Source organism: Streptopelia decaocto (assembly GCF_964273445.1).
Source record: "Streptopelia decaocto genome assembly, chromosome: 5".
Taxonomy (NCBI): Eukaryota; Metazoa; Chordata; class Aves; order Columbiformes; family Columbidae; genus Streptopelia; species Streptopelia decaocto.
In genome coordinates this window covers 72,465,852-72,490,457 of record NC_138659.1, presented here as the reverse complement: position 1 = coordinate 72,490,457, position 24,606 = coordinate 72,465,852, and the positions used below count along the sequence as shown (strand labels likewise).

General features: G+C 56.0%; 1 protein-coding gene across 1 annotated transcript in view; it reads right to left on the bottom strand.

Annotated features, from left to right (window-relative positions):
- INPP5A (inositol polyphosphate-5-phosphatase A) overlaps positions 1–24,606 on the bottom strand; it is a 219,139-nt gene that overhangs the window by 63,914 nt on the left and 130,619 nt on the right. Inside the window, exon 9 of the mRNA XM_082054376.1 lies at positions 5,154–5,238. Coding sequence (XP_081910502.1) covers positions 5,154–5,238 — 85 coding nt within the window. The remainder of the gene's footprint in view (positions 1–5,153; positions 5,239–24,606) is intronic.

The following is a 24,606-nucleotide window of genomic DNA, read 5'->3' as shown; positions in this document are numbered from 1 at the left end:
TGTACGACCACGCGCTGTCACCTCTGCTGCAGCCACAGGTCACGGCCGGTGTACCACCACGCGCTGTCACCTCTGCTGCAGCCACAGGTCACAGCCGGTGTACCACCATGCACAGGTCACAGCCGGTGTACGACCACGCGCTGTCACCTCTGCTGCAGCCACAGGTCACGGCCGGTGTACCACCACGCGCTGTCACCTCTGCTGCAGCCACAGGTCACAGCCGGTGTACCACCACGCGCTGTCACCTCTGCTGCAGCCACAGGTCACAGCCGGTGTACCACCACGCGCTGTCACCTCTGCTGCAGCCACAGGTCACGGCCGGTGTACCACCACGCGCTGTCACCTCTGCTGCAGCCACAGGTCACAGACGGTGTACGACCACGCGCTGTCACCTCTGCTGCAGCCACAGGTCACGGCCGGTGTACCACCACGCGCTGTCACCTCTGCTGCAGCCACAGGTCACGGCCGGTGTACCACCATGCACAGGTCACAGCCGGTGTAGGGCCACATGTCCCAGACCCTGCAGGGCCCCTGAGGAGCGGCCAGAGAACAATTCGTTCACTCATCGCTCCCCTAATCCATGATGGAAGTAGAAAAAATTGCATCATTTAATTTACTATTGTAATGAGGATATGGCTCATTGGCCCCTCGTTGTTTTGAAGATGGATTTAATTAACCTCCTCTGAATCTCGCCAGGAAGCGTGGCAGCAGCAGGACGGAATGGAGCCGTCAAAGGGCGCAGCTGCGCGACGGGCGATCCGTGCTCCTCAGGCTCCGCTGAGGACCCGCGACGGCAGAGCCGCGGCCCCGGCACAAAGCTGAGCAGCACCCGAGCTCCCACACCACGGACTCGCCGCCGGGAATCCCAGCTCGGGTTTAGCTTAGACTACTGAGAATAAGAGAGGTAATTGAATAATTCCTAATAGCCACATATATCTTTAATGCAGAAGCCATTTGCAATCACTGGAAAATAAATAATTGCAATTAACTACACTGTTAAGTAAATATACAGTCCCTTGGGGAAGCAATCTGCATGCTTTTATACGTCTGGCTACAATATGAAACTCATCACAATGTCCATGAGAGTAATTTATAATGAACATTTAGCAGGTGCCTCAGATGGGTTGCTGCAATTTACATTCATTAATAAAACTGTCCTTATTAGACCTGAAGCTTATGCATTTTAATTTAATAAATCTTTACTACATTTTCATTTTGCATAGGATTTCGTTTCCAACATTTCCTAGAATCAGTTTAGCTTGTAAAGGAAGTTAAAGTCTTTTTATGAGACGAAGTTATTTACAACGAACTGTCTGAGCCGATAAAACCAACCCAGGATCCTCTGCACATTTCTAACTGGGATGAAAACATGATCTCAAGCTTGTAAGCTAGTAAGAATAATGGATTCCATGATACACAGGTTTATCTCAGAAATAAAGTGATGTCATTTCTATTTGATAAGGATGGATTAATGACACCTGGCTGAAGGAATAAGGGAACAGTTTTAAACTACCAGCCACCATGGAGCAAAAGAAAACACTCACTGAAGAGCATGAGAAAGAAAGAACAATTCCTGTCACGTGTTAAAAAGGGCTCTTTGGTCTGACCTCCAGTGCTGTATTAGATGTTTCCTTCCTAACTGTTTAAAGATTTAACAGGACAGAAGGAGGTTTTGACAGTCCTGGCTCAGTCAAGACTCAGTCGAGCGTTAGTTAATGTCCCCCTTTCGCACAGAGGTGACGGTGGCACTTCCAGACCCGCGTCCCTGCGCTTGTCCTGCTGCAGGAGCGACGGAAGAGGCTCTGGTTGTTCTCACCTACCACAACTAACTCTTATTCAAGGCAGCAATCAGCCACAAGACACATCCCTCCTCTCAGAAATACAGAAGGGTGAGTTTGTCCTCTGAGAGTCAGATTTTGAGCAGCTTAGGAGCAAAACTGCAATGTTCAAACACTGTGCAAAACGGCACTGGTGTGGGTCCAAGAGGGATTAACCAGCTTCAGCTCTTGCAGGAGAGGAAAGACCGAAGATCAGACTGACAAACACCGATGTAAGCCCAGAGCAGGCAGAAACAGGCTTCAGCGTTTCCAACCCTTCCAACTATATTCAACAACTCATCACTACAGAGCAATAAGGTTGGAGGTCAGCCTCAAAGCATGCACAAATCCCCTGAAAAACGTGCATTTCTTGCCATGTGCGTATTCACTATCCACTCTGACACCGCACAGCAGATGATGGAATGTCTACAAGACACGAGTTTCACCTCTTGCAGATTTTGCTCCTCTAAGAAGCATAAACTAATTATATATCCACACACCAATTAAGGTTGCCATAAAATGTTCAATAAATAATATATTAATGATTTATTGACTATTAATTATGAATTAATAAGCACAACACTTCTGGCATCTGATTTAGCACATGGCCCTTCAGTGTCTGGGCTCCACATCTGAAACAGCTCTCAGGTTCTCCCTTCCAGCCGTTAAAGTGATAAATCTTTTAGAAATATACTTCATTCCCTGTGTTTGGTACACGCGGTGTTTCCAAAACACCGGTACTGCTGGCGGCATCTCAGGGTCCAAGCGTTCAGCACATTGTGGTCTCAAGAGGGAATTCAAAAGGTCAGCAAGAAGAGAAGAGATAAATTTAGTAAAGTAGACAATGATGACAGGTCAATGGATTAACCCTTAAAATTCCTGGTGTTAGGGATGCTACTGAACAGCGGAAAGAACGGTGAACACCGGTTCGCACAGGCTGAAGGGAGCGGGATGTTTTCTGCCGCGTGAGGTTCCTGCACGAGCACGGGTGACACAGGGCTGCCAGGACCTCACGCAGGTGACACAGGGCTGCCAGGACCTCACGCAGGTGACACGGGGCTGCCAGGACCTCACGCAGGTGACACGGGGCTGCCAGGACCTCACGCAGGTGACACGGGGCTGCCAGGACCTCATGCCGGGAACGGCCCTTGGCCAGTCTGTCCCTGCTCTGCCTCAGTCACGACACTGCGGAAAATCGGCACCGCTGAGAAACACCACTATAAACCGTTTGGTGAAGGGATCTGGGGTGGGACCTTAGATACGTCCTACACGACCAAACCACCAGGTCCCTCCGGGCGGCACGCAGAGCGTGTCCTGCTGCCAGAGCAGCGCTGGGCCACGGCCACCGACCCGCCATGGCCGTGTGAGGGGCCACCCCAGCCACAGCGCCTGCAGCGCCACCCCAGCCACAGCGCCTGCAGCGCCACCCCAGCCGCGCTGTGCCGGGGCCACCCCAGCCGCGCTGTGCCGGGCCACCCCAGCCGCGCTGTGCCGGGGCCACCCCAGCCCCACCGCCTGCAGCGCCACCCGCGCACCAACGGCCCGGCACAACCGCCTCTCACAGCCTGCGCGTCTTCCAGCACAGACATCTATGAACTGCACCCCTGCAGAAAACCACAAAACAACATGACCTTAACTGCACACACTTAAATTACATGTGGAAGTTTCTAGATCAATTTTAATTATGCTTAATTAATTTTGCAATGCAGGTGGGTGAAGCTTTGGTTAATAGGGTATGCTACTGCTCAAAAAAGCAACAGAAAATATATGTACTATTCTAATGTTCTAATGTTCTAATATTCCATACATGTATACGCTTTATCTAGGAAGAAAAGCTAAATTAATTTGATGCATCTTCAAATTAACCTCGTGTGCTCATATGCAACGACACTACCTGCCCTCAGTAGAGCATTCGTAAGATGAAAAGCACTGTGTCAGGACTAAGAGTCACCTGCGCTCGCAGCGCCCGTTGCGCGGTCACTCAGGACACACCATCTGCGGCCAGTGACATTCTCGTTTTAGAAACGGATCACTTTGAAACTCACAGACAGAAAGGCAGGAATCCCGGTGTACTGGTGATACCGAACGACTCGGTGCAGCCTCAGTGCTGCAGACTGCCGGGCAGTCAGCGAGCCGGGAAACACTCACAGCGCCCCTGGTCAGCACCGGCTGTGGGAGATCATTCGGTGTCCCAGACAGGAGCGTTCTCTGTAACACCGCTGCACCGGGAGCGAATACGAAACAGACTGGCATATGTCAAACCCCCGTGATCTGCAAGCGCTGACCACAGCCATGGGAACCGCAGGCCGGCAGAGCGGCGCTCAGCCCGAAACGCGCAGTGTGAAGCTGCATAGTCTGCATCAGTGACTTCAACTTCATTTCAATTATGCTTTACGTTTGTTGGTTAAATGATCATAATGTACCAAGGATTCCAAGAAGGAAGGTGTTAGCTACAAACTCCTATTTTTCAACAGACAAAGCACGACGAGGCAGGCGAGGCGGAGAACTGCACGGCAGCCGTGAGGCAGCCGGCCTCCCGCACGCTGCCACTCGCCTCCAGGGCTCCCTTATGGAGTGAAAGCTTTGGGTGAGAAGACACACGCGTACCCTCAAGGACAGCAAAAGACAGCACAGAGTCTGAGAACTACAGCGGGAAAACCATGAGATTCAATTGGTATTCAGCCTGGATCTTATTTCTGACCCGTGTTTCGCGGAGCCGAGCTTTGGCAGTGAAGTCAAGGTGATCTCAACTCATGATGGAAAAGGTTTAATGCATTCCTTTTGGCTTTGTCCAAATCTTCTGGTCACCATTCCACAACGAGATGCTAGTGCCGCAAAGGTTTGCACAAATACCTGCTTGTATTTTTAAAGAGTAGAATTCTACCACAGGAATTTAGGAGATTTCTCTCTCTTTCCCCCCAGAACACAAATATGAACACTACTTGCAGTAACTGACTGTGAGAGCCACCGTGAGCTAGAAACACGCGGCAAAGGCCACGGGCACACGATGGAAACGCGGAGCCCTGTCTGGAGCCCAGAGAGCCGGGGCAGGACCCGCTCGCCCGCCGAGGGGCCGCGCGGCGCCGGGGTCCCCGGGCGCGGAGGGACCCCCGCGTCGTCCCGCGCACAGCAGCGCGGGCAGCGCACGGCGCCTCAGCGCTGCTCCTCATCCCTCGGCACGCTCACACCAGGGTTTTAGTTACCTGTCCGTGTTCCTGGTAAAGTCTGATGTCAATCCTAAGGTTAGTTCATTAAGTCACTTTCAGCTTCTCCACAGGAAAAATATTTGAAAAATAAACACTGGCAGGGCACACAAGCAGGAAACAGCCGCCCTACCTCCACGACTGCTTTGGCATCCAGTCTGAAGTTGAAATCTCCAAAGACAAAATATGAAACTTTCTCAAACCGCTGATCTATAATTCTGGAAAACAAAACAAAACAAACAGTCATTCAGCTTTACATGTATGCGAGCACGCAGAAATACACACATCAGAATCAACAACCTCAGAAATAATCATCAGAACAATCAAAACCATCAGTTTATGCTGGAAAAATATACCAACCATGTTTTCATGCTGATTTTTGTTTTGCTCTGACCCCCGTAAAATAATGCATTTGTTTTCCGCTGTCTGCCCGAAAGAGCAACTCAGAGAGCCAGTTTTCAGCAGTTGGCACAAGTAATGCAGAACCAGCGCTGGGGCGGCACAGACACCCGGGGGCACCGCCAGGTCCCGCGCCGCGGACGGCTGAAGCGCACCCAGCACAGGACATTGCGGCTTTGGGCTGGGCAGGGGGAGCCCCAACGGGCCGCGAGTTCGGAATCCGCCACCCTCAATTGCTTGTCACTGTGTGTCACTGTGACTGACTGTACTGTGACTGTAGCCCCGCACCCGTGAGAGTGCCCAGAGCTCCGGGAGCGGGCCGCGCTGCTCCGAGCGCCACCCGCACGGCTGACGGGGACACCCTGAGCGCCACCCGCACGGCTGACGGGGACGCCCTGAGCGCCACCTGCACGGCTGACGGGGACACCCTGAGCGCCACCCGCACGGCTGACGGGGACACCCTGAGCGCCACCCGCACGGCTGACGGGGACACCCTGAGCGCCACCCGCACGGCTGACGGGGACACCCTGAGCGCCACCCGCACGGCTGACGGGGACGCTCTGAGCTCCCACCCGCACGGCTGACGGGGACACCCTGAGCGCCACCCGCACGGCTGACGGGGACGCCCTGAGCGCCACCTGCACGGCTGACGGGGACACCCTGAGCGCCACCCGCACGGCTGACGGGGACACCCTGAGCGCCACCCGCACGGCTGACGGGGACACCCTGAGCGCCACCCGCACGGCTGACGGGGACACCCTGAGCGCCACCCGCACGGCTGACGGGGACGCTCTGAGCTCCCACCCGCACGGCTGACGGGGACACCCTGAGCGCCACCCGCACGGCTGACGGGGACAGCCTGAGTGCCCACCCGCACGGCTGACGGGGACACCCTGAGTGCCCACCCGCACGGCTGACGTGGACACCCTGAGTGCCCACCCGCACGGCTGACGGGGACGCTCTGTGCGGCTGTTCCCGCACGGCTGACGGGGACAGCCTGAGTGCCCACCCGCACGGCTGACGGGGACACCCTGAGCGCCACCCGCACGGCTGACGGGGACGCTCTGAGTGCCTGTTCCCGCACGGCTGACGGGGACACTCCGAGCACCACCTGCACGGCTGACGGGGACACCCTGAGCGCCACCCGCATGGCTGACGTGGACACCCTGAGTGCCCACCCGCACGGCTGACGGGGACGCTCTGTGAGGCTGTTCCCGCACGGCTGACGGGGAGGCTCTGTGCGGCTGTTCCCGCACGGCTGACGCGGATGCTCTGTGCGGCTGTTCCCGCACGGCTGACGCGGACGCTCTGTGCGGCTGTTCCCGCACGGCTGACGCGGACGCTCTGTGCGGCTGTTCCCGCACGGCTGACGGGGACGCTCTGTGCGGCTGTTCCCGCACGGCTGACGCGGACGCTCTGAGCGGCTCTTCCCGCGGCTGCAGTTCTGTTTGTTCTTTCGAGTGGATTGTTATTGAGGTTGTAGTTAACACCTGAAAGGTGATCTTTCCAGATGTGGAGTAAAGATTGACTTGTGTCTCAAGCCCAGTACTAAACAGGGAGACAAGGCATTACCGTTCATCTTTCAAATCTTGTATTATCAAACGTTGTTATTATATTATTAGCTTATCTATTATTAACAATTGCCTGGTGCTCCTAGCAACGTGCGCTTTCACAAGCTTCCAGAGATCTCGGCACCTGCAAATCCGCTGATTCACAATTCCAAACCAGGAATCAATACAATTAATTTCCTATTGGTAGCAGAGGCAGCTCTGAAACACCTGAGACGCAGCTGCCACAGCTAAAGAGACAATGCACAGACAACACACAGAAAACGGGAATGGTGTGCCGGACCTACAACAGACGAGAACCGAGGAACAAATGGAGGCAATGCCCTGTGCACACTCTGGGAACACACAAAGCCGAGGGCGTCTCGACGGCAGCGAGCGCGCGGACGCGCCACAGGGCCCGCGCCCACGGGCGCCCGCACGTGAGGGGTCCTGGACCGTGCACGGGACATTCCTTTACCCGTTTGAATACACTACATCCATTTAGACTTTTCAAAGCTATAAAGAAAGATACAGCATGGGCTTTACAGTGAGATACTGCTTCTCCTCTTCAGAACACCTCACATTTTTAGTCAACAGCAATCTGTTACGTACAGAATATTATTGCATGAAAAATTAACGCGCATTGCACCTAAGGCAGCGATCATTTGAAGCAAAATCTCTTGCAAAGACTCATCCTTTCCTGGTGTGAAAACCTCCCAGTCCTCCATCGAGCTGACAAACGGCTGCAGGGCTGTTAATAAATACCGCCCGCTGTCAGCTCCCAGCAGGCGCTGGGAAAACCTGTCACTCCCGCCCCCCCACAGCATTAGTTTGATTAGTGCCCTCCTGGCACACTGAAGCGAAATGAGAACTTAAAAGTTAAACCATTTACATTACCACAATTTGCTAACACTATCATTGCAGAATCTGATGTGCAACTTTGCCCTAAGACAAACGGATTTTGCTGTGCCAACTTTCCTGATTCATACCCCAGCTCTGGCTTCGCTCGCTGCCATTTACTGCGGACACGGAATGACAGATGCCGCGGGAACGGCAGCAAGGTCTAGAGAAGGCATCTTAAAACAAATGGTATTAGCACAACGGTGCCTGTGATTGTATTATGCAAAGACGGATTCTCCAAATAAACAGACTGTTCCAAAAATAGCCAGTTAAAATGTCTCCTAACTGATGAACAGAACAGCTGATCAGTCTGCTTCTGATCAATTAATTAAAATTCAGTCATGTCATAGTCTTGCACATTACCCGATTTAAACATGATTTGCATACAAATCAACGTCAGCTTTAAAATGGATAATTTTAACCAGTTGCCCCCTTGTAGCTTCTCCTTGTGGACCTTTCGGAACGTCTCCCAGCAGACTCGACTAAAACACCCGCACGTCACCTCTCCAGACAGGCGCTTCGGGGCTCCTGACGCCGGCCGCACCGGCCGCCTCTCCGTGCCCTCTCAGGTTCGGGGGCGTTTGAGAGGAGGCGGACCAAAGATGTGGAAACAGAGCTGAGCAGCCTTTAAGACATGACAGGACAGTGGAAGAACGCAACACTCGCACCATTCCAGCTTTCAGGTCAAGCTCACAGGCAAAGTCCCACGCTCAAACGCTTGGATGGGTCACATCCACGGTTCACACTTTTTTTACGGAGCAAACTTCATTAGTAAGGGTGCAAATTCAGGTAAAGATACTACAGTAATTTCTTTGCTGCAAGACAACCGTGTTTCGTTCATATTTGGGTCTAATAGCAGCAGCTGCCTCACACGGGATGTCAGCAACAGCTCCACAAACCCGGCAGCAGCGAGGGCGCCGGGTCCGCTCTGCAGACCGGGACAGCGGACCACGGACACGGACAGACCACGGACACGGGACAGGCCAGACACGGGACGGACCACAGACACGGGACAGACCACGGACACGGACAGATCACGGACACGGACAGACCACAGACACGGGACAGGCCAGACACGGGACAGACCACAGACACGGGACGGACCACAGACACGGACAGACCACAGACACGGGACAGACCACGGGACACGGGACAGACCACGGACACGGGACAGACCACGGACACGGACAGACCACGGACACGGGACAGACCACGGACACGGGACAGACCACGGACACGGGACAGGCCAGACACGGGACGGACCACAGACACGGGACAGACCACGGACACGGGACAGACCACGGACACGGGACAGACCACGGACACGGGACAGACCACGGGACAGGGGACAGACCACGGACACGGACAGACCCCAGACACGGGACAGACCACAGACACGGGACGGACCACAGACACGGGACAGACCACGGGACACGGGACAGACCACGGACACGGGACAGACCCCGGACACGGGACGGGACACGGGACAGACCCTGGACACGGACAGACCAAGGGACACGGGACAGACCACGGACACGGGACAGGACACGGGACAGACCCTGGACACGGACAGACCAAGGGACACGGACAGACCCCGGACACGGGACAGACCCTGGACACGGACAGAGCCCGGACACGGGACAGACCAAGGGACACGGGACAGACCAAGGGACACGGGACAGACCCCGAACACGGGACAGACCAAGGGACACGGGACAGACCCCGGACACGGGACAGAGCCCGGACACGGACAGAGCCCGGACACGGACAGAGCCCGGACACGGGACAGACCAAGGGACACGGGACAGACCAAGGGACACGGGACAGAGCCCGGACACGGGACAGAGCCCGGACACGGGACAGACCCCGGACACGGGACAGAGCCCGGACACGGACAGACCCCGGACACGGACAGAGCCCGGACGCGGGACGGAGCCTCGCGGGGGCGGCCGTGCAGGCGGCCGCTCGGGCGCGGGTGAGGCTGCTGGCAGCCCTGGGCAGATCCGGGCGCCAGATTCGACAACACCAGGAGAGGGGCAGAGGTTCCTCTTCTCCTCGGTACTACTGGACATCTGGGTCTAGTTACTGATTTCAGTCTCTACACAGAACACCACAAGGAATTGTTTAGTATGATGTTAAAACAAACAACTCTGCACCATTGGAATCACTGACTTCCTCTGGTAATTAATTTTAAAGGATGAATTATAGTAGTTACAATTAAAGATGCTTTACGAAACACACCCTCTTTTATAAGAGCCACACGGTGCACCGTATCCACGTTTGAAAGCGCTGAAATTCAGCCAGGAGAGAGCAGTGCCACCAGCACCCCGTCCCTCGCAGCGTCCCCAGGAAGGAGAAGACAAGGAGGCAGCTCGATATCAGCGCTCGCTCATGGCAGAGAGCGGCCGAACATGATTCAGGGTGACAAGAGGCACTGTGATTCGGCTAAACCACTTCTCTGGGCACTTTGTAAGGAGGATCAGCAGCATTATTCCTTTAATAGCCATGTCTAATGCAATAGCCAGCTGGGTTTTGTCCCAGACCAAGGTATCAGCATCAGGTCAGAAGGTAACATTCTGTTTACACGATTATTTCCTAAAGCACTTATCTTCTCCTCGGTGTGAAAGTTGACTTTTCTGTTTGTAAGGAGGCCTAAAGAATTGAGGGAATGGGAAAAATTAGCTACACTGAGCTGGAGCTGAATGGCATTAAGTGGGAGGTCTGCGCGGGGCTCGGCGCGCCCAGCAGGACACCTTATTAGCCGCGTCACCGCAGTTCATTCAGGCGAGCCATACCAGTGTCACCAGCATGCCACACAAAGACAAAGTTCTTCACACAGTCTATAAACATGCCTCCCCGGCCAATTCATCCTGCCGTGACACCGCTGAAAAGAGGGGCTTCGGGGGCTTTTTGTGGTGTTTTTTTCAAGCACAACAATAACATAACAAAACAAAACAAAAAACCTGCAGCTCTGCCAAGCAGATGAATGGAGGAGAAGGAGGGACACTGTCACGGCTCGGGGGAACAGACAATCCAGAGGTCAGGCCATATTTTATTCACCGAGCACATTTTTATAATAACTACATTTGTTTAAGCTAAATACCAGCTAATATGAGCACTTCCCTACCTCTCCTACAAATTCTGGGGTAAGAAATCACCTTTCCACTATCTCATTATTTTTGCACATGACCCACGCAGAGGAATTAAAGGTATAAAAGCTGCTTTTAGAGAGCAAATGTGACTGCCTGTATAAGACATCCCTTCCTAGGGAAATCACAACGGATTATGCAGAGGAGAGAGGACAGCTCAGTCTCAGGTCGAGCTGCTCATCTGGTTTAGTGTTGACCCAAGCAGAGCTTTGGACCACAGGTTCTGTTTTCATCAGAATCTATTATCTATGGTATTACCTATATCTATAGTATTATCTATTTGATCAGAATCTATTATCTATAGTGCAAGTAGCGCTGGCCTGTGGCTCCGCATGAGATGATAAACTGTGTCACCTTTCAGCCGATCGGTGACATGTGCAGGAACACCCGGGGCCGAGGCTGCAGGGACCTCTGCGCCCGCTGTGTGCAGAGCTGGACCCCTGGCCTCCAGCCCGGGACCTGTCCCCAGCCCCTGTCCCTGTCCCCTGCCCGCAGTCACTGCCTGCTGCCGGTGGCACAGTCACTGAAAGGCACGGGTGGCACGGTCACCCGAAGGCGCTGGTGACATGGTCACCCAAAGGTGTCAGTGACTGGCTCGGTCACCACAAGGTGCTCCCAGCAGCGCTGCACGCGGGGCTGGTCCGTCCCGGCCGCAGGTGGCAGAGGGGACGCTCAGCTAACGCCGCCTTGGCAAGAGAGGATCTCACCCTGAACAGGAACGGTTAGACCGCAAAAAAGCAGCTGAAAGTGATCTGCCCGTCCCCGCGATGGGGCTGAGAGCTCGCGCGAGGCAGTTACACGCACTTTCTTTACCACAGAGCTATAATGCCAGAAGGAATAACAACTCCTGCAGTGACTTCTGGTGGAAAGTCAAGGAACGACGACAATGACACCTGTCTTCTAGCACCGCCATGCCAAGGAACTGAAGAGCAAGAGCATGGAAACTCAGGTGTGGGAGATGGGCCTGCCGTGCGCCTCTGGGTGCCCACGGCTCCCGCCCGTGTCCCGGCTGCTCCGGTGCAGACACCGGCTTGTGCGGCGAGGGACCCCGCGCGGGGCTGCCTGAGAGCCCTGCCCGAGAGCCCTGCCCGAGAGCCCTGCCCGCGGGACCTGCCCGAGAGCCCTGCCCGCGGGACCTGCCCGCGGGACCTGCCCGAGAGCCCTGCCCACGGGACCTGCCCGAGAGCCCTGCCCGAGAGCCCTGCCCGCGGGACCTGCTCGAGAGCCCTGCCCGAGAGCCCTGCCCGAGAGCCCTGCCCGCGGGACCTGCCCGAGAGCCCTGCCCGAGAGCCCTGCCCGAGAGCCCTGCCCACGGGACCTGCCCGCGGGACCTGCCCGAGAGCCCTGCCCGCGGGACCTGCCCGAGAGCCCTGCCCGAGAGCCCTGCCCGAGAGCCCTGCCCACGGGACCTGCCCGCGGGACCTGCCCGAGAGCTCTGCCCGAGAGCCCTGCCCGCGGGACCTGCTCGAGAGCCCTGCCCGAGAGCCCTGCCCGAGAGCTCTGCCCGCGGGACCTGCTCGAGAGCCCTGCCCGAGAGCCCTGCCCGAGAGCCCTGCCCGCGGGACCTGCCCGAGAGCCCTGCCCACGGGACCTGCTCGAGAGCCCTGCCCGAGAGCCCTGCCCGAGAGCCCTGCCCGCGGGACCTGCCCGAGAGCCCTGCCCACGGGACCTGCTCGAGAGCCCTGCCCGAGAGCCCTGCCCGAGAGCCCTGCCCGAGAGCCCTGCCCGCGGGACCTGCCCGAGAGCCCTGCCCACGGGACCTGCCCGAGAGCCCTGCCCGCGGGACCTGCCCGAGAGCCCTGCCCGAGAGCCCTGCCCGCGGGACCTGCCCGAGAGCCCTGCCCGCGGGACCTGCCCGAGAGCCCTGCCCGAGAGCCCTGCCCGAGAGCCCTGCCCGAGAGCCCTGCCCGCGGGACCTGCCCGAGAGCCCTGCCCGCGGGACCTGCCCGAGAGCCCTGCCCGAGAGCCCTGCCTGAGAGCCCTGCCCGAGAGCCCTGCCCGCGGGACCTGCCCGCGGGACCTGCCCGAGAGCCCTGCCCGAGAGCCCTGCCCGAGAGCCCTGCCCGCGGGACCTGCCCACGGGACCTGCCCGAGAGCCCTGCCCGCGGGACCTGCCCGAGAGCCCTGCCCGAGAGCCCTGCCCGAGAGCCCTGCCCGCGGGACCTGCCCGAGAGCCCTGCCCGAGAGCCCTGCCCGCGGGACCTGCCCGAGAGCCCTGCCCGAGAGCCCTGCCCGAGAGCCCTGCCCGCGGGACCTGCCCGAGAGCCCTGCCCGCGGGACCTGCCCGAGAGCCCTGCCCGAGAGCCCTGCCCGAGAGCCCTGCCCGCGGGACCTGCCCGAGAGCCCTGCCCGCGGGACCTGCCCGAGAGCCCTGCCCGAGAGCCCTGCCCGCGGGACCTGCCCGAGAGCCCTGCCCGAGAGCCCTGCCCGAGAGCCCTGCCCGAGAGCCCTGCCCGAGAGCCCTGCCCGCAGGACCTGCCCGAGAGCCCTGCCCGAGAGCCCTGCCTTAGAGCCCTGCCCGAGAGCCCTGCCCACGGGACCTGCCCGAGAGCCCTGCCCGAGAGCCCTGCCCGAGAGCCCTGCCCGAGAGCCCTGCCCGCAGGACCTGCCCGCCGCCCGCTTGCCGCGCTGCATTCCGGACATGCCACTACCGACCAATTCCAGAAAAAAACATCGATTCTGAGTAGAAGTTACCTGGTGACTGTCCAAGCGTGCCTGAAAAGCCATGATGTAAGTGCCGTCACCGGCACGCCTAAGGTGCTGTAGCACTGCCATTAAAAATATAAAGCTTATCATATTTTTGTGCCCCATTCTCCCTGATATAATAGCTAAAACCTATTAATAACACCGAACCATCTCGAAAGGTCAGGCAGCAAACAGCAAGATGAAGGGAATTGTCAGGAAGCTCAGGCAATCATCTTAGCGCTCCCGACATTTGCCAGGGCTGTTTAACTAATATGTGATGTTCACTTTTAATTTCGATATAGTGCCATTTGGGCAAAAATGTTGTATTTTTTAATTAATTACCATGTCAGCAGCTATTAAGATTAAAAGAAAGACCACATCGATAATAAATACTTAATCCAAAGAAAGGATTACAAGAAGAGCAATAAAAATCAATTTTTAGAGCTGGAAAATTGTGACTTTTTCCTCACTTGACTGGTATTTTCATTATATTGACAAAACCATGATCTTACCTGACACTGACATTCGCCTAATGAAATAGCAGCCATGTATAATGATGTAAGTACTTGTCAATTTTGCTACAGGAGAATCCAATGCTAAGACACTGGTGTTTTGTTACAATGAAATCTTCTTGCTCTTCATCTGACGCCAGAGAAAACAAAAAGAAGGAAACAGAGCAATGGCGCGTCTTTCTGAATCCTCCTCCAGCACGGAGGACGACGGTTCCTGCGCAGAGCCCGGTGCGGTGCTGCGGGGTCGCGCGGGCCTGCACCGGGCCTGCACCGGGCCTGCACCGGGCCGGACGGAGCTGCTGCCCCGCGGCTCCGCAGCCCGGCTGCCCGAGCACAGCGCGCCCCGCGTCCCAGGAGACTGCACACGGCGGCCCGGAAACAGCCCTCACTGCGGCTGGGAACAGGGGGTTGTGACAGAGCCAGAGCAGCTCAGGACAGGCAGTGCATGTCTTAAACAGCTCGAAGGAACAGCAGCAGCATGGCTCAGAAACCTTGCCAGCTTTGTATCTCATTAGATTTGCACCAAACGCCTCGCCCAGCCCGACCTCCTGCAGGGGCCCTGGGCAGAGGGGACGGCAGGGGGACAGCGGGGGGATGGGACCACGGCCACGTCACCCACGGGCGCTGCCATCGGCCCAGCCACGCGCAGCCACTAAACAAACCCAAGCGCTGCAGAGAACGGCAATGCCGATCACCAGAAACACAGAAATCGCCAGAAACACAGAAAGGCTTCCCTCGCTAAGGATTAAAAAATGCTTGATGTTGAGAAGAGCTGACTAGCAACCAATTTTACATACTGAATTGTTATCCTGGGCATTGATCCCTTTGAAAATCACTCTCCAGTAGGCTGGGAGAGTAAACAACTGGGGGTGACATGAGAGAAACATTTGAAGTGCTAAAGAGAAGGGAAAAACCCTCTCTTTCAAGAGATGTCACTGAATAGAAACACCTAGAGCTGTCACTACTGTGCTCGAACAAAGGCAGTTCTGGTGGATACAGAGATAGCAGGACCATCTTCTCTGTTGGGAGTGAGGAACAGGATCATCTCAGCTGCATCTTAAAGCCTTAAACCGAGGGAAGGAAGATAAAGAAGATTTCGTGGCAGGCCAAGCAGCTCCAGCGTTTCCCTGGCAGTGCCTGCAGAACGCCCGCCCAGCCCCTCAGCCAGCGCTGGAGCAGACGGGCCGGCAGCCGCCACCACTGCCCCGGCCGTGTCCCGCAGGGGAGCAGACGGACCGGCAGCCGCCACCACTGCCCCGGCCGTGTCCCGCAGGGGAGCAGACGGGCCGGCAGCCGCCACCACTGCCCCGGCCGTGTCCTGCAGGGGAGCAGACGGGCCGGCAGCCGCCACTGCCCCGGCCGTGTCCCGCAGGGGAGCAGACGGGCCGGCAGCCGCCACTGCCCCGGCCGTGTCCTCCTCACACCCACCCCACCCGCGGACACGACGTGCCGAGCTGGTGGTTCGCCCGCTGCCCGCGGGAAGCAGAACGGAGCATTTCCAGCGCTGCCCCCGCTGTGCCTGCCAGCTCGCAGCACCGCCTGACAGCGGGCATCGGAAATACAATGACAACAGCAATTCATTTTCATTTCTCTGCAAATGAATAAAAATAGGATCAACAGCCCATATAGATTCTTTTTAATTGAATCACAGCTACCCTGGAAGATGATATGGCTGTACAACAGAGGGTTTCAGAAGACACAAACCACAATGAATGCTGATGGGAGTGTCACCTTTAGCCAGCCACCCAGGACTGCCTGTTACCCAGCGCCAGAGCCTGTGGGGGACAAATTACAGTGCAAAGAGAAACGTACCTCATTCACATGTAAAGCCATTTCAGAGCAAAATCAAGCAGGCCACAAGTTATTTGCAGTCATTTCTTTGTTGAGAGGCATTCCCTCTTTTCTTCAGTTGTTTAGTCACACAAACCCTCCCAGGAGCGGTACTTTCCACAGCGCATCCCATCCCATCCCATCCCATCCCATCCCATCCCATCCCATCCCATCCCATCCCATCCCATCCCATCCCATCCCATCCCATCCCATCCCATCCCATCCCACCCCACCCCATCCCACCCCATCCCGCCCCATCCCATCCCGCCCCATCCCATCCCGCCCCATCCCATCCCGCCCGCAGTGACACCCGGTACATGCTGCAGAAACACGCGGCAGCTCCCGCAGAGCCCGTCCCTGCAAAGGGGTGCAGGGGAGCCCTTAGCGGCTGTCACAACCTGGGACAGGGAGCCAGACACCGCTCCAGGAAACCTCAGAGCTCCTGACTGCAGCGTTCCCTGCAGGAGCCACAGCTCTGTCCTGGCACTCAGACACCTCAGAGCTCCTGACTGCAGCCACAGCTCTGTCCTGGCACTCAGAGCTCCTGACTGCAGCCACAGCTCTGTCCTGGCACTCAGAGCTCCTGACTGCAGCCACAGCTCTGTCCTGGCACTCAGACACCTCAGAGCTCCTGACTGCAGCCTCAGCTCTGTCCTGGCACTCAGACACCTCAGAGCTCCTGACTGCAGCGTCCCCTGCAGCAGCCGCAGCTCTGTCCCTGGCTCGCTGAACCGCACTGTGGGCCCTGAGGTGACACCTTTCTGTGTGACACCTGCTACGTCCTAACGCCCTGCCTTTGCATTGCTGCCGCTCCGGCAGAGTTTGCTTCCAAACATACTGTTGTTCATACAGGTTTCTTTCCATCATGCGAGAAAAAACAGTCCTCTAATCTTCAATTTGAATAATAAATGCTGCCAACTTATTCATAACCTATTTGGTTATTAATTAATACAGAAAAAAAGAGAGCATCAAATGCTGAAAATAACAGAATAATTACTGACTAGGACTACCAGAAATCATCATTTACATATTATGAAAATGCATTTAGTGTGCCCTTACAATTATATCTATTTACCATTACTTTGCATACAAGTACAGAACTATTTTTCTGTGAAAAAAAATAAGCCAAATAAAATTCCAAAGGTGTCTGTGCAAGCAGGGAGGACATACAAGGTAGTGTTTTGACAGCAGCACCAAGCACGCAAAGCTCGAGCCAGCAGAAAAAGGAGAAGGAAAAAGTGTCTGTCCGTATTTGACAGCTTGAAGGTAACAAGACAATTTTGCTGGATTTACTCTTTAAAGAGCATATTATACAAACACAGTAATTTGGAGAGCACTTAACCTTAGTTTAAAGGGGGGGACGGTTGAATGTTAATGAGATGAGCCGCAGGGTGTTCAATAAAAGCTGCCTCTGAATGTGATCTCGAGTTCCACCCATTGTTAGGAGACGTCTGGATGGAAGGTTTCTTTGCCCCGGGAGTGCATTCTATCAGGATACACAGGAATTTCACTAAAGTTTCAAAGTCCCTGATTACAGAGGGTGTTCACTCCATGTCAAAAACCACTGTTGCAAAACCTGAACAAAATTTACAAAAAGCCCAAGCCCCCAGCAGCAAGCTGCTCCTGGGACCTTCTCAAATGACCCAGATCTTTAGAGCCCACTTTCCTTTGCCTGGAAACGAAGTGGCTTTTCTTTTGCTCATTCAGCTGCTGGTTCTGGGAAAAGCCCAAAGAGAAACATTTAGATTGGAGGGGTCTTTGAGAAGATGTGACAGTTGACTGATGAGCATCCATAAAATGACAAAGAATAGTTGTGTGGAGCCGGTGCATCACATCGCCTCTCCCTGGGAAACTAATTGCTCTGAATTGTTAATAGTAACATTATTTTTCTGGCAATCATTTCTTTTGAATACCCAAAATGAGCATGAAACAGCTCCTTTGACTGGACATAAAAGTTAAATGTCCCAATGTTGATCAAATTAACTTCAGCTATGTGACAATGGACTATATTTGTGAGAAAATAATGAAGGGCACAAAGGGGAGCTTTATGCCAAGATTTCACAGTTGTAATGTAAAAATGTTTCTGTTGAACTAGGCCAGGGAACGTTTCAATAGGAAACAGAAGAGCACTGTCACTTTCTAAAAAACACATTCACTTTCTGGATCTGAATGCTCTAGATCATTTCAGGAAGTTTAAATGGCTGGCACAGCAAGAGCCACAGCCTGGGCTGACACCGTGTCCCTGTCCCTCTGAACACAGCAATGGGCTGACACCGTGTCCCTGTCCCTCTGAACACAGCAATGGGCTGACACCGTGTCCCTGTCCCTCTGAACACAGCAATGGGCTGACACCGTGTCCCTGTCCCTCTGAACACAGCAATGGGCTGACACCGTGTCCCTGTCCCTCTGAACACAGCAATGGGCTGACACCGTGTCCCTGTCCCTCTGCACACAGCCTGGGCTGACACCGTGTCCCTGTCCCTCTGAACACAGCAATGGGCTGACACCGTGTCCCTGTCCCTCTGCACACAGCCTGGGCTGACACCGTGTCCCTGTCCCTCTGCACACAGCCTGGGCTGACACCGTGTCCCTGTCCCTCTGAACACAGCAATGGGCTGACACCGTGTCCCTGTCCCTCTGCACACAGCGATGGGCTGACACCGTGTCCCTGTCCCTCTGAACACAGCCTGGGCTGACACCGTGTCCCTGTCCCTCTGCACACAGCCTGGGCTGACACCGTGTCCCTGTCCCTCTGAACACAGCAATGGGCTGACACCGTGTCCCTGTCCCTCTGCACACAGCCTGGGCTGACACCGTGTCCCTGTCCCTCTGAACACAGCAATGGGCTGACACCGTGTCCCTGTCCCTCTGAACACAGCAATGGGCTGACACCGTGTCCCTGTCCCTCTGAACACAGCAATGGGCTGACACCGTGTCCCTGTCCCTCTGAACACAGCAATGGGCTGACACCGTGTCCCTGTCCCTCTGAACACAGCAATGGGCTGACACCGTGTCCCTGTCCCTCTGAACACAGCAATGGGCTGACACCGTGTCCCTGTCCCTCTGAACACAGCAATGGGCTGACACCGTGTCCCTGTCCCTCTGAACACAGCAATGGGCTGACACCGTGTCCCTGTCCCTCTGAACACAGCAATGGGCTGACACCGTGTCCCTGTCCCTCTGAACACAGCAATGGGCTGACACCGTGTCCCTGTCCCTCTGAACACAGCAATGGGCTGACACCGTGTCCCTGTCCCTCCACGCTGTCCCGCAGCTCCTGCCCGTGCCGGCCGGGCTGTCACACTCCGCAGACACGTGTGGCAGCAAGGGCCTAAATGACATGACTAATACACCAATATGATTAATTTATAAGACATATGGATCCATCACAGCACATTTATGTAACACTGAACTAAAATGTAATCTATGTTTCCTTTCTTACTCTCACATATAGCTTAAACTCTTCAACTGCAGAAAATACAGAAACACAAGTATTATGCAAATAGGACTAATTATACACGGGAATTGTCCAAAATGGGCCTGGAAGACTTTTTTTGCCCCCAAAACATAAAGCAAGTTCAGATTTGACTGTATTTGTGTCTATGTAGAACAAGACAATTTACTTCTTGGAATTCAGTTTGGGTTCATATTAGTGTTGACAGAGACACACCACACACACCAGCTTTCTACATGTACACTGTATACATATTGGTAAATATACAAGCAGATATTTGCTTCATACTAGTGTAATTCCGACTCTCTCAGTCTTTAAGGAGTCCAGCACCACATTTCCTGCACACTTGCTAGATGGCAAATGCTAAAAGCACTCTGGCTCAGCACATACCAGCTGGCTGGCTGTAAAAGCATCTCCTAACTATAGAATTCATTTTAACACTATTAAAGCCAAATCGCCATTGTAAGATTAAACCTTTCCATTCCCAAAACATATTATTACAATTATTAGTAGATTCCCTCACAAGAAAACTTCCAGAGGCAGCTCTAAATCATTCACTTGACACTATTTCCTTTGCGTTTTCCCCTGTAACTCCTCCTTTCTCGGTAATTTAGAGATGTTGTGCAGCTTCTGTGTTAAACCTTCTAGTTAAAATAACGTTGGGGAAACCAACCTTCCTGACAATTTTAACAGTTAAACTGATTCATTTGCACACTCTCTTCTTGCCTTTCAGGCTCCTGCGATAAAAGGCTGTCCTTAATTCATGTCCATGAAGATGCAGCCTGGCCAGAACTGCCTTTCCCCACTCCCACAGTGACCCACATCAACTGTGAGAAGGTGTTGCCGTTTCATTCACTGAAGGTTTAGCTCATTAAACTGTTTTCCTTCTCAGTATTGTTCGCCGGGTTTGAACTGCATTGCTGTTAAATGCTCTTTAGCAGTTTAAAGGCTTTAAAGGAAAAGACTTATCAGTCTCTGTTTTTAACAGCACTACATCTGCATTATTAGTTCATGCAGATAAGGGGATTTAACCGCGCAGCTTGAAACCTCTCTCTTCTGTATTTATCTGACACTGCATAGTTCCAGTAGCTCAGCTGGAAATGTAGATCTATGAAGCTTTAAAGAGAGATTAAAGCCAAGAAAAGAAGTACTTTTCCCCCCATAGACGCTCTCACTTTCCCTTTTCCTACTGTCTGAAGGAGTGATGGCAGACAATGGCCAAAGATGGTTCCCAAAACCCTCTGAATGGGGACACTGTTGGTGGCAGCATTCATTCAAAGCGAGCTGCAGTGTATTGTCCTCCCCAATCAGCGGATGAGAACAGAGTTTGCTGGTGGCTGCCAAAAGGTTAGCAGTGCCGATGAAAGGGGTTGCCCATTATTCACTGCTGCTACAGAACTGCCCTTTGTGCCCGCCAGCCCATCGCCGCGCCCGGAGGTCCGGATCTGCGCCTGGCTGCCCCCTCAGAATGCACAATGCAGCGCCCGGCGCACCGGGGCCCTCCTCAGGGACGGCGCTGGGCAGGGCCTGGCAGTGTCACATTGCGATGACATCCCAGCGTGACACCTCTGACCCGCGGCTGACACTCACGCTGCAGCCCTGTCACCCGCCCTCGCCAGGCGTCGTGGGAGGTCCAGAGCCAAAATCAGCTAATGAAGCACACTGCATGCTGTAAACAAGCGTGCAATAAATAATGCAAAAGGTTTACACAGGTTTGCCAGCGTTCCCTCACGCAAAGCACAAGAGAAGGAGAGGATACCAATGGAGCCAAGAAAAAATGAAATCCAACGGGCCTTTCCCACACTGTGGTACCTGACAGAACTCAGAAATCTGCGTCTCAAACTGCACCAAGGGCAGATCCGATCTCACCGCATCTCTGCCCTCTAAGGGATCTTTATGAACGCCTGCATGCTACCTATTTGCAAACCTTGCAAGTGCCTTCAGTGCTGTCTGACGACTGGTACCGATTTTACAAGTGATACAAGAGAACACACATACTGGATTTTTCCTCTTCATCCTTGATTCACCCCCAAAAGTGACCATAAATGCGTGTTTTGTAGAAATTCCTACTCAGCCCTCTGCTGGGGTGTGCAGGAAAAGCACTTACACAAAGTGGAAAGAGGCGGTCTCTCTTGCTAAAATATCTGCCCATTTTTAAATACAAGAAAACTTGCAGAAAGAAACAGAACCTGAGAGAGACGTGACTGAAAATGTGCTTATAATCCATTCTACAGTTCAGAGCCTTTTTCAGTGAAAACCCACACAGGGTAAAACGACAACACTGCCTATGCAAAGGTATTTTTCAGCGTGTAAACTGATTTGGTTGAGGAGCATCTTGAACTCTGAGGTGGCTGCCAGAGAGCGTCACCAACAGTCAGTGCTGGGGGGAACTGCCCCCGGCGCCGGCCACAGGAGGGAACGCTGACGGGACCCGCACCCAGCCGCCCCAAACACGCACCCTCACACACCCCTCAATCACCCGCCCTGCACACGCACCCCTCACACACACCCCTCACACCCACCCCTCACACGCACCCCTCACAGACACCCCTCACACGCACCCCTCACACACACCCCTCACACACCCCTCACACGCACCCCTCACACACCCCTCACACGCACCCCTCACAGACACCCCTCACACACCTCACACACCCCTCACACACCCCTCACACGCACCCCTCACACACACCCCTCACACACCCCTCACACGCACCCCTCACACACACCCCTCACAGACACCCCTCACAGACACCCCTCACACGCACCCCTCACACGCACCCCTCACACGCACCCCTCACACGCACCCCTCACAGACACCCCTCACACACCCCTCACACGCACCCCTCACACGCACCCCTCACACACACCCCTCACACACACCCCTCACACACCCCTCACACACACCCCTCACACGCACCCCTCACACGCACCCCTCACAGACACCCCTCACAGACACCCCTCACACGCACCCCTCACAGACACCCCTCACAGACACCCCTCACAGACACCCCTCACACGCACCCCTCACACACACCCCTCACACACCCCTCACACGCACCCCTCACACACACCCCTCACACACACCCCTCACGCACCCCTCACACGCACCCCTCACACGCACCCCTCACACGCACCCCTCACACGCACCCCTCACAGACACCCCTCACAGACACCCCTCACAGACACCCCTCACACGCACCCCTCACACGCACCCCTCACACACACCCCTCACAGACACCCCTCACACACCCCTCACACGCACCCCTCACACACACCCCTCACACACACCCCTCACGCACCCCTCACACGCACCCCTCACACGCACCCCTCACAGACACCCCTCACACCCACCCCTCACACACCCCTCACACGCACCCCTCACACGCACCCCTCACACGCACCCCTCACACCCACCCCTCGCACGCACCCCTCACACGCACCCCTCACACGCACCCCTCACACGCACCCCTCACACCCACCCCTCACACGCACCCCTCACACGCACCCCTCACACGCACCCCTCACACCCACCCCTCGCACGCACCCCTCACACGCACCCCTCACACGCACCCCTCACACGCACCCCTCACAGACACCCCTCACACGCACCCCTCACACGCACCCCTCACAGACACCCCTCACAGACACCCCTCACACGCACCCCTCACACGCACCCCTCACACGCACCCCTCACACGCACCCCTCACACGCACCCCTCACACGCACCCCTCACAGACACCCCTCACAGACACCCCTCACACGCACCCCTCACACGCACCCCTCACACCCACCCCTCGCACGCACCCCTCAACCAGCCGCCCGCCAGGCCCAGCGCTCCCCTTGGCCCCGAGAGCCGCTCGGTGCCGGCTCCGGCGCTGCCGCGGCCCACGCTGCCACACCGGGCGGAACGGGGTCAGGCGCGGCGCGGGGCCGGTGCCGCGGCAGAGCCAGCGCGGGCCGAGGCAGCGCCGGCACACGGATCGGGCGGGAGGACAGCACAGAGCCACCGAGGCAGCGCCGGCACACGGATCGGGCGGGAGGACAGCACAGAACCACCGAGGCAGCCCCGGCACACGGATCGGGCGGGAGGACAGCACAGAACCACCGAGGCAGCGCCGGCACACGGGATCGGGCGGGAGGACAGCACAGAGCCACCGAGGCAGCGCCGGCACACGGATCGGGCGGGAGGACAGCACAGAGCCACCGAGGCAGCGCCGGCACACGGATCGGGCGGGAGGACAGCACAGAGCCACCGAGGAAGCGCCGGCACACGGGATCGGGCGGGAGGACAGCACAGAACCACCGAGGCAGCGCCGGCACACGGATCGGGCGGGAGGACAGCACAGAGCCACCGAGGCAGCGCCGGCACACGGATCGGGCGGGAGGACAGCACAGAACCACTGAGGCAGCCCCGGCACACGGATCGGGCGGGAGGACAGCACAGAACCACTGAGGCAGCGCCGGCACACGGATCGGGCGGGAGGACAGCACAGAACCACCGAGGCAGCCCCGGCGCACGGATCGGGCGGGAGGACAGCACAGAACCACTGAGGCAGCGCCGGCACACGGATCGGGCGGGAGGACAGCACAGAACCACCGAGGCAGCCCCGGCGCACGGATCGGGCGGGAGGACAGCACAGAACCACCGAGGCAGCGCCGGCACACGGATCGGGCGGGAGGACAGCACAGAGCCACCGAGGCAGCGCCGGCACACGGGATCGGGCGGGAGGACAGCACAGAACCACCGAGGCAGCGCCGGCACACGGGATCGGGCGGGAGGACAGCACAGAGCCACCGAGGCAGCGCCGGCACACGGATCGGGCGGGAGGACAGCACAGAGCCGTCTCCAGCCTCAGGTTCCGTCTGCAGCAGCAGCCCAGGCCAGGGGCTGCGTGCCCCGCTGCCCTGAACAGACACGCACAGCTCTGTTTCTCGGGGAAAAGTGATTCTCGTAAGGGAAGTACCTGTTCACTTTGCCAATACACATGTGCCCACAGTGAAACAATTTTTTCTTACTCAAGAAAAAGCCATCTTTTTTTTCTGACTTTAAACTTCTAATTAGGGCAGCTGTAAATTTTGGGGTATTTTTGGGACTATTCTCTGTACT